Source organism: Biomphalaria glabrata, chromosome 16 (genome assembly GCF_947242115.1).
Source record: "Biomphalaria glabrata chromosome 16, xgBioGlab47.1, whole genome shotgun sequence".
In the NCBI taxonomy this organism is placed as follows: Eukaryota; Metazoa; Mollusca; class Gastropoda; family Planorbidae; genus Biomphalaria; species Biomphalaria glabrata.
The window spans coordinates 31,521,794-31,536,426 of record NC_074726.1 but is presented as its reverse complement, the minus strand read 5'-3'; the positions used below and the strand labels follow the sequence as shown (position 1 = coordinate 31,536,426).

The following is a 14,633-nucleotide window of genomic DNA, read 5'->3' as shown; positions in this document are numbered from 1 at the left end:
AACGGACGTATCAGTAAAAATGTTTGCTTCCAAAAGGGACGTATCAGAAACCTCATTAGTGCTGAGATTACTCCCTTAGAGCACGTGAACGGAAGCGGGAAGTGAGTTTTAAGGTCGCCTTGTGCCCGTACAAAGATAGAATGAATTATTGTCGCACATTAACCAGTTCTCTCTCTCCCCCCTCTCTCTCTCTCACTCTCTCCCAATTGCCCTTTATGAATAACGCGACATTTTTTAAGAATGTGGTTGACTGTTTCTTCATATTCCATGCAGTGGCGGCACCGTGTGTCGTAGTTCTCTCGGAGCCATCTGAAGTAAACACCAATTGGACAGTGGCCGACTCGGAACTGGGCTAGGGAGGTACATTCTACCCTGTTATGTTATGATTAAACTTTAATAACATTTATTTTTGTTTGTAATCAGAAAATGTTGCATTTGGTATAGAATTATTGGAGAATGCATGCTCTTTTCATATAACACACTTTTTACTTTCTAAAACCAAAAATTAATTTAATTAAATGGGGTCCAATCAACGATTTAGGAGGAAGAATTAAAACGCTGGTAGTGTAATGCCTTCGCCTTGTGGTGGACAAATGTTAATTAAATTACTTTTTTATAACTAGCGATCTATAGGAGGAAGATGGTATTATCTGTTTTTATGGCCTACTATTTAACGAGCACAACGACCAACCGCCTTTACTTTAAAAAGTCTGTATGATTTCAAGTAGAGTTATGTAAACACAGGGTGTCTTAAAGATAAGTTCAGAATCTCAGTTTTCACCGGATTATGGGGAGATCAGGCAGTTTACCTGATGCATTGCTTATCAGTGGTGTTCCATTTCTAATTTTAGTAGTTTTACATTATTTAAATCCTTAAAATTTCTTCCTAACCTCTTTTTCTAAACATTTTCTCATTCCCTTAATAGTAATATCTGTACTGTAAACCAACGAAAAAGCATTTATTGAAAATGTTTTAATTCTTGTGTTGTATTTAAAATACTTTTTAGCGCGCTAAAATGGACGGAATGTTAACGCCACATTAAAAGTGATGTAATTTTAATAGCAAAGTCTAGATAATTATAGTAACATACAAGACAGACTAGAACCGTCATGGAGGTAATCAGCACCACAGACCTACATATTATATCTAGACTAGACATGGAGATCTCTTTTAACACTACAAATAATGCGAATTTTTTTTTTAAAACCCGAGTTGATGTGTGTTTTATATAGGTTGCACCACTCGGTGTTTAGGAGTAACATCCCTTGTAACAGTTGTTGTCAACCAAGATCATGGATGGCATACCAGCTGATTTTGGTGTGTTTAGCTTTAGCTTATAGATCTAGAATCTTAGATCTAGAATCTATCTTTTTTTCACGCGCTGTCTCACGAAGATTTAAAATAATTATTAGATCTAGAACTTGTTGATGCAAATAAAGCAGCGTTTCTTTCAATGAGAATCAATGTGTCAGTTTATTTCTAGACTCCAAACTTAAACTTATCAATCAGTAGTTATTGTTTAGTTCTAATAGATTAATAGACTAGACTAGATTCTAATAGTCTAATTAATTGACATTCACATTGGTCTTCAGTCTTCATAGACAGTCATAGACATAGATCTAGTATATATACACATCTGATCATATCTAGATCTAGAAAACAAGACTAGATTCTAATACTGATTTACATAAATTTGTGGTATCTGACAATTCAGACATGATCTCATCTCTCTTGTTCCATGTCAACCAATGTTAGGTCAAAATGCCACAAAAATATAATCATAACTTTCTGTTAAACTTACAGTCATAATTTATACACCATTGGAAAGTTCTATTTTGAAGTAACGGCTGTATTATATAAGATAAGAAGATACAATTTTTTAAAAGTATTTTAATGATTTACTAACGAAAAATTGTTTTTTCAAAGATAAATTTTTTATTTCTCATCCCTACTATTAGTGTCACTCTCTCAGAAGCTTCTTTTATGTCATACCATACATCCTAATGCTCCCCTCCCCAAGCCATGAATTTTAGTATCCCATGCCTCCACCTGCAACAAAATTTAAAAGCCCTACAATGGACTACATACATTTCATTTTGTTTTTAATAATTAGTTATGAGTCAGTGGTATTTGGTATATATATACAATTTAAAATTATTGGTCCTGACCACTAATGCATTCACTCATTAAATCAATAATTCTCACACTTGCAGTGGATGATAAAATACAAATATTTTAACCTATTCTTTTTAACTGAAGCCTTAGACAACTAAGCTATTGTCTAGATTGAAACTGCAGCGGTTAAATTTACCATAAAAATTTATTTGCAATTTCTACAAGCTTATCTATATTTGAGAGCCAGCATTTTAAACTTTTTTTTTGTTTTGTTTTTTAAATCTGTATGAAAGCATGTGTGTGTAAAAAAAAACTTTTTTATGACTAGATGTAGATCTTCAAGTAGGCCTTTATTCTAAGGCAAAAATTTAAAGTTCTAAAAATTGTCACAGTGAATATAAGGGCATGTTAAAAGTGTAAAGGTGTATGTGTTTGGTGGGTGGGGGGTATAACATGGTTTGTAAAGATGGGTTATTCTAAATAAGGTGCCTCTCTAGATCCTGATCTATGACAAAATGAAAATCAATAAGTAAAGAGTTGACTACATTGCAAATAAAGAAATGATTGTAGTACTGGTTGTTCCACTGAATATACAAGGGCCAAAAAGTGTGTATTGTTTTGGCGAGAGGGTGTCTTTTTTAAAATATTATATGTGGGTTTGGGGGCATTATAATGTAGATAGATAAGACTACTACTGATGAACCTAAGAAGAGTTTGTGCATACTCCTTAATATGGGTTTTCAGGCCATTTAATTGAATGATGAAAGAGACCGTTTGATCGTCTTATGGGCTGAGCCGGAGGCTCTTCGAGCTCAAAGTTTGAAAAAAAACCTACCTGTTTGGATGCCAAACAATAAAAAAAACAAAAACCTGTGGGAACACAGTTCTGTTTGAGAGAGACCCGAGTTAATGCCTATGTAAAGCATTGCTATTTCTGATGCTTGGCTGCACACCGCTGAAGGCCGAGGACACCGGGAGCATCCGCCATTTTCCTTCATTATACCTAGCTAACCGTGGGGGACACGCCATTTATGTAACGGTCCCTTGAGGAACAGCGCATGGATGTGTGACAGGTTTATGGGGACTCTTTTGCCACCCCACCCGTGCAATGGGTGGACTCTTGTCTACCCGTGGGCATCCCCACGGGAGTTATGTTTCGCCATTCATTTAGCCTAGCTACCCCCTCAAGTAGCCGTTTCCACCCGGGTGCCACGGTGAGGCAGAACAGCGTACCTGGGATGAAAGAGACAAAAAATAAAGGTGGCTTATAAATCTGAGGGCTAGAAAATTGTCGTGGGGTAGCATTGTTATGCTGGCTTTTTTATTGATGGATTCAAAAGTGTTGAAGGGGATATACACATATAGCAACTATTTTAACAGTAGCTCAACATGGGTATCAGGTATAGCTATGTTTTTTTTTAGAATTCGAGGACAGCTGTTTCATAAGAATATCTACAATGGCCAAACTGATAGGCCTAACAAGTGTTTGTGTTTGTAAAAAATAATAGTAGTTAAGTAGTGAATAATTTTTTTTTTTTTTTTTTTATTGCAATAGGGACAAAATGAGCAGGCCAAATCTACACTTATCTTGTAGTTAGTTAAGCACCACTAGTGATCTGCTGAGTAGTTCTATTCATTTATTTTATATTCCAGTCATCTCCCCTGCATTGTTAGCCATCCATTCTTGAAATTCTTTTGTTTTGATCTCTTGCTATGTCTTGCTTTGTCACAAGATTATAAGAAGTTATTTGCTGCAACTGAACTAGATACTTTTATGTTTGTTTTTAGGTACTTCTTATGGTGAAGAGTGGTTCAGGCAAGACCAGTATGTGGTCCATATTACTTGCTAATACTATTGCAAGGGACATAAGAAGAATAGGTGTAACAAGTAAGTTCTACCTCGCACTCATGCACACTTAATACTAATGTTTTCATGGATTGCCAAAAGTAGATATCTAGGGTTAGGTTAGGCCATATATAGGTTCATATATCTCGTTAAATCAATTGCCTGGTTGGCAACTATTTCTTGGATAACTTGAAAAAAAATCATTATTATTATTTTATTATTATTATAGCTCTTATATAGCACTACTTTCATGCTTATAGCATGCTCAGAGTGCTTTTGGTCCAATCTCATTAGTGGACCAGTGGGGTGGAGGGGGTATCTAGGAGTTGGTTTTCCGTGCTGCCTTTAGGCGCTCAGTAAACACAACTCTGCTCAAGTTGGGTGTCGAACCTCGAGCCCCCTTCACCTAGGTAGCCAAGCGCACTTGGCCTCACGACCACACTTCCCACCCGTTAAAACATATGACTATAACAATTTCACAGTTTTATCTCATTTCATCATCCTTTTACTACTATAAAAGTAAAGATATACTGAGTAACTCTATATTACAAACAGTATACCTGATGCTATATATACATTTTGAAGTAGGACTGAGAACTCCTGAAATCTTTTTGTTGTTGTTGACTTCTACTACCTCCATTGATATCTAAGTTGTTGTTGACTCTCTCTTCAACTACCTCCATTGATATCTAAGTTGTTGTTGACTCTCTCTTCAACTACCTCCATTGATATCTAAGCTGTTGTTGACTCTATCTCTCTTCAACTACCTCCATTGATATCTAAGTTGTTGTTGACTCTCTCTTCTACTACCTCCATTGATATCTAAGTTGTTGTTGACTCTATCTCTCTTCTACTACCTCCATTGATATCTAAGTAGATTGCTTTGCAACCTTCTCCTCGGCCATCTTCTTTTTTAATCCTTCAATCATTTTCTTCCCTTTAATTATTGACATTTTAAACTAAGAACCACCATCACAGTCTAAAGCCCATATCATTAGGTCTGGGTTGTGGCCACTCATGTTATGGGCTACCTATATATTTCTAATAATATTTATAATTAAAGTCTAGACTATACTTTAGTCTGACATTGATGTCTGCAGTTGGTCTATCAGGTTTGCAGACATCAATGTTAGTATGTGGGAGGAAATTGCCTAAGATCAGACAGACTGTGCAGTGCTGGTGAGACCAGCAAGCTATAAACTTAAGTTTTGAAAAGTACCCTTCAGTTAATACAAAGATCATATTATCCTTATAATCTAATGTTTTTATTTCAGTTTCCTCTTCTGATGATTGGGAAATTACATTTGAAAGTATCACAGATCTCCAGTGGCTAGGAAGTGGAGCCCATGGGCCTGTGTTTCTTGGCAAACTCTGTAATGAAAAAGTAGCTGTCAAGAAGGTCAAAGATGTTAAAGAGACAGACATTCAGAACTTAAGGAAACTGAATCACCCCAACATTATAGCCTTCAAGTAGGTTCTATTGTAGTATTTTTGCATTTTCCATTGTCTTTGAACTCATTGACTGCAGTGTTTTTTTTGTTTTGTTTTTGTAAAGATACTTTTTTAGACAATTTTTTTTTTCCTAACATGACTAAAACACAAATTTGTAATATAAGTACTAGCAATAACAATCGACACCACTACTAAATCTGTCAGACTTCTTTTTTAATTTAAAACAATACGTTTTAGACATTCCTGCTAAAAAACAAACATTATTGTTCCCTGGATGTGATCAGTGACAGCAGGGTTTAAAGTCAATTTAAAATTTATCTTTTTAAAAATGTATGCAAAGCAGCAAGTTATAATTTTCATTATTAATTAAAAAATTTCTAAGCTGTATATTTATCTCTGTATATCATCCTTACCTGTCCCTTAGTATATCCGTTTTTTTTGTCTTTTGCCTTGAATAGAATCTTTTCAGTGACAAACCCATCCATTCTTTAATGTTGTCTTCCCATCACTTTCTCCTTCTGCCTCTTCTTTTTTCCTGGTACTGTTCCTTGAAGAGAGAGTCTTTGCAAACCCTGAGAACCTTGTAATTGGTCATTAAGTTTTAGTACCCATTTTTTTGACTGTAGTCAGCAGGTCATTGTGAGTGTGATCCAGTTTTGAAACTTCTCATTGTGTTATAAACCAAGGGAGGTGATGGGGTAGACAGGAAATTAGGAAAATAACTGTAGAGGATAGACACAAGACAACATATTTCCTTCTGCATCAGTAAACATTGTCAGATGTAAAATGAGAATATTTTACTTTCTGAAGTTCTGAATAGTTAAGCAGCAGTAAGGACTCACATAAGATTGGAATCTTGATTAGATTGTATCACATTCTTAGCTGTATGGCTTGATAATTTTATTTGCACAACTATACATGCTAACTCTGGTTTTTTATCTTAATCCTCTAAATCTGTTTATTTGAATCTTTCTCCAAACCTGTATATTATATTATGAAAGATGTCATAGTAATAGCAATAAGTTTCCTATGCTGAAAGCTAAGTTTATTTTGTTTACAAAAACATATTGTTATATTAATAGTCCTATGCAGGAACGGAAACAGATTATATACTACAGTAGCTATGTTCCTTTGTCAGAGATTTTCATTCATACTTGAACGTGCAGAGAGAAACATCTTTCTTGTTTTAGAAATTCTTTAAAATTCTTTAATGATGTAGTAGTAAATTGTTTTCTTAGTTTTACCTGAAACTGGGTTTTTCTATTAGTGCAATTAGCTAGAACTAATATGTGTGTTTCTACCTACTTTTGGAATGCTCTCTCTACCAACCTCTCAGCAATCATTTTGTGATTATGTTTAAAAAGAATTATTTCAAATATTTTTGTTTTTGTTTTGTCTGCAGTGTTCTTGTGGCATCCAATGATATTGTCAGGAACCAGCGGAGAGTGGAATGAAAAAAAAAAGCACTAAAATGTCATTTGCTGGCACTGTGGCCTGAATGGCATCAGAAGTCATTTGAAATAAAATGTGCAGTGAAATGAAAAAGTAGACATTTGGTAAGTAGCCTGGTGCGATTTCTCCTGCCTAAAAAAATAATTTACCTGTATTTTATGATATGACTTTATGGTCTTAGCATAATCACAACAAATTTCCATAAGGATCAATAAAGCAGTCTTAGTCTTAGTCTTAGTCTTAGTTTTAGTATTGATATGCAAGATATGATTCCTTAAGTTTTCATCATTTCTTGTGTGTTGTTGTTGCTGTAATTTCTTTTTTTAGATAAAGATGTATATATAATGTCAATGACATTGTTATAAAGCCAGTCAGAATAAACATTATAATTGACATTTTAGAACCAAAAATGAGAAATAATATTTTTAAGATGACCCAAAAATGATCTATTTAACCAGCAGACACAGCTGTACATTAGTTTTTGTGTCTGAAATCTTTGTCATGTGTGATACTTTTATGCAAACAAGGTTTACTACTATTAATTGACTAAAATATGTGCAATATTTACCACACACTCTATATAAATGAAATTTATAAAATCATCAACTCACTCCATAAAAAAAAAGACCATCACCAAAGAATAGTAAATATCTTTCTCTTTTTTTCAGGAGTGCAAAGCTCAAAAATAGACCATCATTTAGACAAATTCTCATGCACCTTGAGATTGCCTCTGCTAAATTACTTTGGTTCAGTTGGGAGGACTTTTCTGAATCTCAATGAAGTCCTTAACTGAAAGACACAGATTCTGTCATTATCATCAAGATATTCTAAGAAAGGATCTGAGGTATTCTCATTTTCTAATTACAATATATGGATAAAAAACCTGCAAACAACACAGCCTATCAATAACGCTCTAACCTCTAGACCATTGGAATGTCCAAAAAACATTCTTTTGGTCCAGAGTCATTCGCCTATATGCCAATTACCACCCCAGTGGTCAATTGTCACTGGTTCGATCCTTGGTCGGCGCAGTCCCTTTTTTCGTCACATTTAATTCACTACTTTCTCTCATTTAAAAACTCGGTCCCATGTGCTGCTGTTTATTTATGTATGTATCATTAAATGTATCCAAATAAGTGTTTCCCAAATTTTTGTAATAACAAATTTTTGCACATAGGAAAAATTTAGCTTAACATTTATCTAATTTTTAAAGGTAGAATGTTCCTCACATGTAAAATATATATTTTGAAACACATTTTCTATTTTGTATTAGAATTTAGCATAAACTTTGTTGTTATAATCAAAATATTGAAAAAAATGACTTTATCACTTTGGGTCCTTGAAGTGCATACCCGGTATCTTATTTAAATTAGACCCAGCAGTGGTAAGTTCAATGCTAACAAATGGCTTTTGAACCCAAGAACCCAAGTTATGTGAAATAATTTTGGATCTTTTCACCTCTTCATTCATAAGTTTAAATACCCCTAACCTGACCCTTACTTATTTATGATGTTGATGTTTTATTTTCTGTATGATTATTTTGTATCATTGCAAACATTCAATTTTAATAATGAATTTTTTTTTATCAGGTGAGAACAATTACTGACTATGTACAATAACAGTAGTAAGAGTATAATTTGTCCAATCATAAAAGTTCTAGAAAAGCTAGATCGACTTGGTAAAAAAACTGACACATAGGTCAGAGTCTGAAGTCACCATGTAAGTAAATTTTCTTGTTGTGTGAGTGTATCTTTATTTCCACAATCTATAGCTCACACTCCACTACCATACCACCAGGGATCCTTGGCCATGTAGACATATAAAGAAATGAAAAGATAGACTTACAAAAGGAAATAAAGAGGCAGACTTTTAGGCTAAAGGGAAATAACAAGGTAGACATAATGTCAAAGTAAGGGTCCTCATTTGAGGAACTGATAAGACTTGTAATTTACTACACTGTTAAGTAAATATTAACTAGCAATCATAAAGAAAATCTTTATCCATCCATCCATCCCAGTGGCGCTACAGCCCATGGAGGGCTCTGGCCTGCTTCAACACATCCTTCCATTCAGATCTCTTCTGGGCCTTTTGTCTCCATGCCCTGACCCCAAGCTGCTTCAGATCTGCTTCTACATCATCAATCCATCGCATTCGGGGTCTGCCTTTAAGTTGCCTGCCTTTTGGTTTTTGTCTGTAAACGATTTTCGCTCCTCTATTATCTGACATTCTTTCAAGGTGACCTGCCCAACGTAGTCTGTTCTTTTTTATTTCTGTCACTATTGGTGGGTCTTAATACAATTGATATATCTCATGGTTAGTGCGTGTCCTCCACCCTGTTTCATCCTGTATGGCACCATAGATTTTCCTAAGAATTTTCCTTTCCCAAGTATTAAGTAAATTTTCAGATGTTTTAGTCAGTGTCCAGGTCTCACTTCCATACATTGCTGCTGGTCTTATTATGGTTTTGTATATTATTTTATTGGTTTTCCTTGAAATTGTTTTTCTCTTAAATAAATGGTGGGTGCTATAAAATGCCCTGTTGCCTCCTGCTATTTTTTTCATTTATTTCTGTTAGTAGGTCATTTTTTAAATTAATAGTACTTCCTAGATATTTGAAAGTTTGAACGTTTTCAAATTTGTGGTCTTTGATTTTGATATGCTGTCCCTCTGTTTGATTGTCTCTTGTCATTGCAATGTACTTGGTTTTACTGTCATTGACCTCAAGTCCTGCTGGTCGAGATGCTTCTTCTAGTCATGTGAAGGCTCTAGCGATGTCAGAGGTTTCTTTACCCAATAAGGCAATGTCATCGGCATAAGCAAGGTATTGTACAGGTTGGCTGTATATTGTCCCTGTTGGTTGTGGACCCGTGTTTTCTCTCCTGAAGTAGTTAGTGATAGTTCCCCTCATGTGTATGTGTATATTTCTTATAACTCTCTCCAGTGTCAAATTGAAAAGCATGCAGGAAAGTGCGTCTCCTTGTCTTAATCCTCGTTTAATCCTAAATTCCTGTGAGTGTTCTCCTTGTATTATGACTTTGCTTTTTGAGTTGTTTGATGTCATAGATATAAGCCTTGTCAGCTTGTTGGGTATTCCAAAATCCTGTAGAGTGTCATTTAGGTATTTCCTTCTGATACTGTCATAAGCCATTTTATAGTCTATAGTCTATATAGAGTTGGTGGATTGGTATGTTGTATTCATGGCCTTATTCTAGTATACATCTTAGTGTGAAGATGTGTTTGGTTGTGGATTTGTTGGGTCTGAAACCACATTGGTAGTAACCTAAGATTTCTTCTGAATATTTTCCAAGCCTCTTAGTTATAAGCCTAGACAGTATGTTATAAGCCACATTTAGTAGAGAGATTCCTTTGTAATTACAGCACTTTAGCTTGGATCCTTTTTTGTGTATTGGGATTATAAGAGCCGTTTCCCATTGTGTTGGTATTACTTCTTCTTCCCAAATTCTTGATATTAGTCTGTGTATTTGGGAATGTAAGTCTTTCCCTCCATATTTAATTAGTTCTGCTGTGATTTGGTTCTCTCCTGGTGCTTTGTGATTCTTCATGGTCCTAATTATTTCTGATGTTTCAATGAGTGTTGGAGGGTTCACTAAGGGATCTGGTCCCTCATGTGGCAGTTCATATTCTCCATTGTCTGAATCTTCTGTGGTATTTAGGATCTCCTCAAAGTATTCAGTCCATCTTTCAATTACCCTGCTGTTTTCTGTAATAAGCTGACCATCTTTGTTCTCACACATGTGTGATCTAGCTTGAAATCCGTTCTTTTCATCTTTAATTTTTATATACATTCCTCTCATGTCTCCCTCCTTTGCTAGTTCCTCAATTTGAATAATCTTGGACTTTTCCCATTCCTGTTTTTTCTTTCTCACAACTTTTGTGGCCCTTCTTCTTGCTTCATTGTATTGCTGTCTAGCGTTTCTGGTTTCTCTCTGTAGCATTATCATCAGAGCATTGTTTGTCTCTTCTATAATTTGTCTGCATTCATCATCGTACCACCCCATTCTCTCGTTCTTTTGTTTAAATCCAACCACCTCTTCTGCTATTGTTTTGATAGCATGCTTTATTATTTCCCAATGCTCATTTATGTTATTTTCGCTGTCCTTTTCTAATGTTGTCAGTTGCGTTTGGAGTGCCATTCTATAAGTTTCTGCAACAAGTGGATACTTTGTGAGTTTTTGACTATCATATTGCTGTGCTCTCTGTCTTTGGTAATTGTGTATGGTACTTATTCTTTGTCTAAGTTTAGCTTTTACTAGTAGGTGGTCTGAGTCAGCATTTACTCCTCTGAAACTTCTTCCATCCATCCATCCCAGTGGCGCTACAGCCCATGGAGGGCTCTGGCCTGCTTTAACACATCCTTCCATTCAGATCTCTCCTGGGCCTTTCGTCTCCACGCCCTAACCCCAAGCTGCTTCAGATCTGCTTCCACGTCATCTATCCATCGCATTCGGGGTCTGCCTTTGGGTCGCCTGCCTTTTGGTTTTTGCCTGTATACGATTTTCGCCCCTCTGTTGTCTGACATTCTTTCAAGGTGACCTGCCCAACGTAGTCTGTTCTGAAACTTCTTACATCTAGTATATCTGATCCATGTCTCTTATCTATGAGTATATGATCTATTTGATTCTGGGGGGTGTTGCCATCAGGTGAGATCCAGGTAACCTTATGAATATTCTTATGTTGGAATTTTGTGCTGCTGATAAGACATTCCTTTTCCTGATGCAAAATCCACTAATCTTATGACATTATTGTTGGTCTCTTCATGTAAGCTTTCTTTGCCAATTATTGGTATGAATGCTGGTTCCTTTCCAATTTTTGCATTGAAATCTCCTAGGACTATTTTAATGTCATGCTTTGGTGCTTCATCATAAATTCTTTCCAGTCCATCATAGAAGGCTTCTTTTGTGTTATCATCTGGATCTTCAGTTGGGATATGGACATTGATGAATAATATGTTGAAGAATTTTCTTCTCAAACGTAGTGAGCAGAGTCTATCACTTACAGGTTTAAATCCAATGACATTACCTACCATTTCCTTTTTAATAGCAAAGCCTGTACCTAAGTTGTTAGTGCTTCCACCACTATAAAATATAGTATACTCCTTGGTTGTGAGAATGTTTGAGTCTTTCCACCTGATTTCCTGTAGGGCTACAAGGGGTATCCTATATTTCTTTAACACTTCAGTAAGTTGGGCTAGCCCACCTGCTCTATAAAGGCTTAGCACGTTCCATGTTGCAAAACAAAAATCATGTCCTTTTCCAGGCCTAGGTCTTTTTCAGTTGAGATCTGTCTGGGTTTTCTTGTGTGTATTAGCTTTCGTAACAGTATTTTTTTATATGACAGAGTTGTTAGCCCTGTGCATAACCATCTGGGGGGCTGCCCCTTTCAGCTCTCTGGATAGCTGCCTTTATTTTCAGGTAAGGTGCCCTAGCTTTTGTGGATCCCTCCACTTCCTGCAAGGCAGCAGGTTTGATTTTGGTCCACCCCGGGTATTTTATTTCCCCGGTACCCACCATATCTGGAGGGCATTCCCCTATATGCCACCTGGGGAGGCGCTCGATGGGAGATAAAAAACTCCACACGAGACTATGTGAGCAGGAATGTAGATTATATTTTCAAGACTCAGAATAAGGCTCTACGAAAAGACGCACTCTATGATATGAACCATAGTCCTACAACTCAAGGCAGCTGACGTCTTCACCAAATGGTATTATTAAATATGGATGTGACAAAATATAAAAATGGTATTCCTTTACCCTATCCCTTAGTCTGTTGGATCATTGGGGCACCACGCAAGACTTTTCGACATCTTTCTCCATTCCTCCCTGTCTTTTGCCTTCTTTAAAACCTATTTCAATGGTAGGCCTGTCCATTCTTTTATGTTGTCCTCCCATCGCTTTCTCTGTCTGCCTCTTCTTCTTTTTCCTGGTACTGTTCCCTGAAGGAAGGTCTTTGCAAGCCCCGTAGATCTTGTTATATGGCCATAGATTTTAAGCTTGCGTTTTTTTTACAATAGTTAGCAGGTCATCATGGGGTCCGATCGCTGCAGTAACTCTGTCTCAAATCTCGTGGTTTGTGATGTGGTCTTTGAATGTGATAGCTAGGATCCTTCTGTCTCATCTCAGTTTCATTGCTAGGATCCTCCTCTCTAGCTCTGCAGTCAGCATCCAAGACTCGCAAGCATATAAAAATGTGGCCATGACCAGGGAGCACATCAGTCTGATTTTGGTGCTGAGGGCCAAGCCCTTGTCTTTCCATATTATTTTAAGTTTTGAAAGTGCTGCTGTGGACTGTGCTATTAGGCCCAATAGTTTGGTATTCAGAAAAAGAAAAAAAAAGAAATGAATTTTAGAATGTTATACATGTAGTTTTTTTTAAGAGATAGAGATGAGGTAACAAAAATAAAGACACTTTTTTTTCTCTTTTGACTTTAGGCCTGACTCTATAAAAAACACAGAAGGGAGCATGATAACCAGGTCTAAGCTGGTACCACCACCTCCTACGAAAATGCGTGCCAGGAAGTCTCGTCATCGTCGCAAAAACAGCAGAGGGTCTATGAAAGACATTACCTCTCCGCTCAAATCTCAATCTACATATGAAGCTTCACTGGACACCCAAACATCAGACAAACTAAACCCTGCAGGGCTTCATCCTACAGACCTATGCTAAGATATTAAACTTTTTGGGACCTGCCACTGCAATCAGGGAGTATCGAAGTGAAGATGAAGCTGATGGACTAGGTTAACAACATTAAAAAACGTCAAGTTCGTTGTAGCAAAAACTCATCCACTTCTGCTGCTAGGCACTCGCCAATCTCAAAACATTCTTGTGTAAGTAAAAGCAGAACTCATCCTATCAAGACAATAACTTTAATGATGTTTGCTTTGGCTGTGATGGTGGCTGCAGTGATGCTACTTATAGCAGCAAATGCTCATCCCAGGTCAGTGTTGATGTGGAGAACACATTTGACCTATGCCCAGCCCAAAACATAACTTGGAAACTATGAGTGAAAAATCCTCTCCGGATATTGACCTCTCATCCTGACCTGAAACTTTTATTTCAATACTGACATAACAAACAGATGGTTTGGTTATTGTTGTATTTGAAAAACACAAATGTCTACCAAAATTGAGGCCCACTTTCTTCAATTCTTTACAAAGGTAACCTGCAGCATGTTAAAAGGATGAAGTTTGTGATAGGCTTCTTAAAAAGTTGGTTCCAATAAAAATTAAACTGAGTTAATTCATAAGTATCAATTTTAACCAGGTGTAATAGTTTGTATTTCAAATGTCTAATAAGTCCACTTGGGCATTATTTGTTTATTGGGAGCTCTGTTTGATTAGCCACTGCACTAGGAATTTTGTCTCTTTCCCAAAAATGAGCATTTTAAAAAATTTTCTTAAAACTTAAAGATGACTCATTTTCAAAAGCTAATTGCATTCAAGATTTGGGTGGCAGAGTGGCTTAGCCAATACGCAAGGAACTACTGCATATTGGTAATAAGCTAATGCACAGCAAAAATAGTATTTATTGACTATTGCTAACAACCAATATAAAAAGCATGTTTTCAAGAGGGTAAAATTCCTCTTAAATAAATACACACAATGATTTTGTATGCAGTTTTCTTTGCTTCTTTTCTCCTCATTTTCATCTTTGCTAATGACACTTTTATTTGTTTAATAACAATATTTTATCAAATCTTTGAAATATAAAAAATAATTTGAAACTAACATATCACATTTTTTAAAACTG

The 14,633-nt window shown here is 36.1% G+C and overlaps 1 protein-coding gene across 2 annotated transcripts; it reads left to right on the top strand.

Moving 5' to 3' along the window:
• The first annotated feature begins 1,277 nt into the window (after positions 1-1,277).
• Positions 1,278-13,615, top strand: LOC129923354 (mitogen-activated protein kinase kinase kinase 12-like). 2 transcript variants are annotated; one of them, XM_056013869.1, is made up of 6 exons: positions 1,278-1,318; positions 3,905-4,004; positions 5,237-5,432; positions 6,817-6,970; positions 7,535-7,710; positions 13,316-13,615. In XM_056013869.1, exons 1-4 carry the CDS (start codon positions 1,298-1,300, stop codon positions 6,866-6,868), a joined length of 369 nt encoding a protein of 122 aa, XP_055869844.1. In that variant the 5' UTR covers positions 1,278-1,297; the 3' UTR covers positions 6,869-6,970; positions 7,535-7,710; positions 13,316-13,615. The 2 variants fall into 2 exon arrangements, 1 of the variants encoding a protein (XP_055869844.1); XR_008775306.1 differs by lacking the exon at positions 1,278-1,318 and adding an exon at positions 8,456-8,585 and having other exon boundaries at positions 3,561-4,004.
• Positions 13,616-14,633: the final 1,018 nt, after the last annotated feature.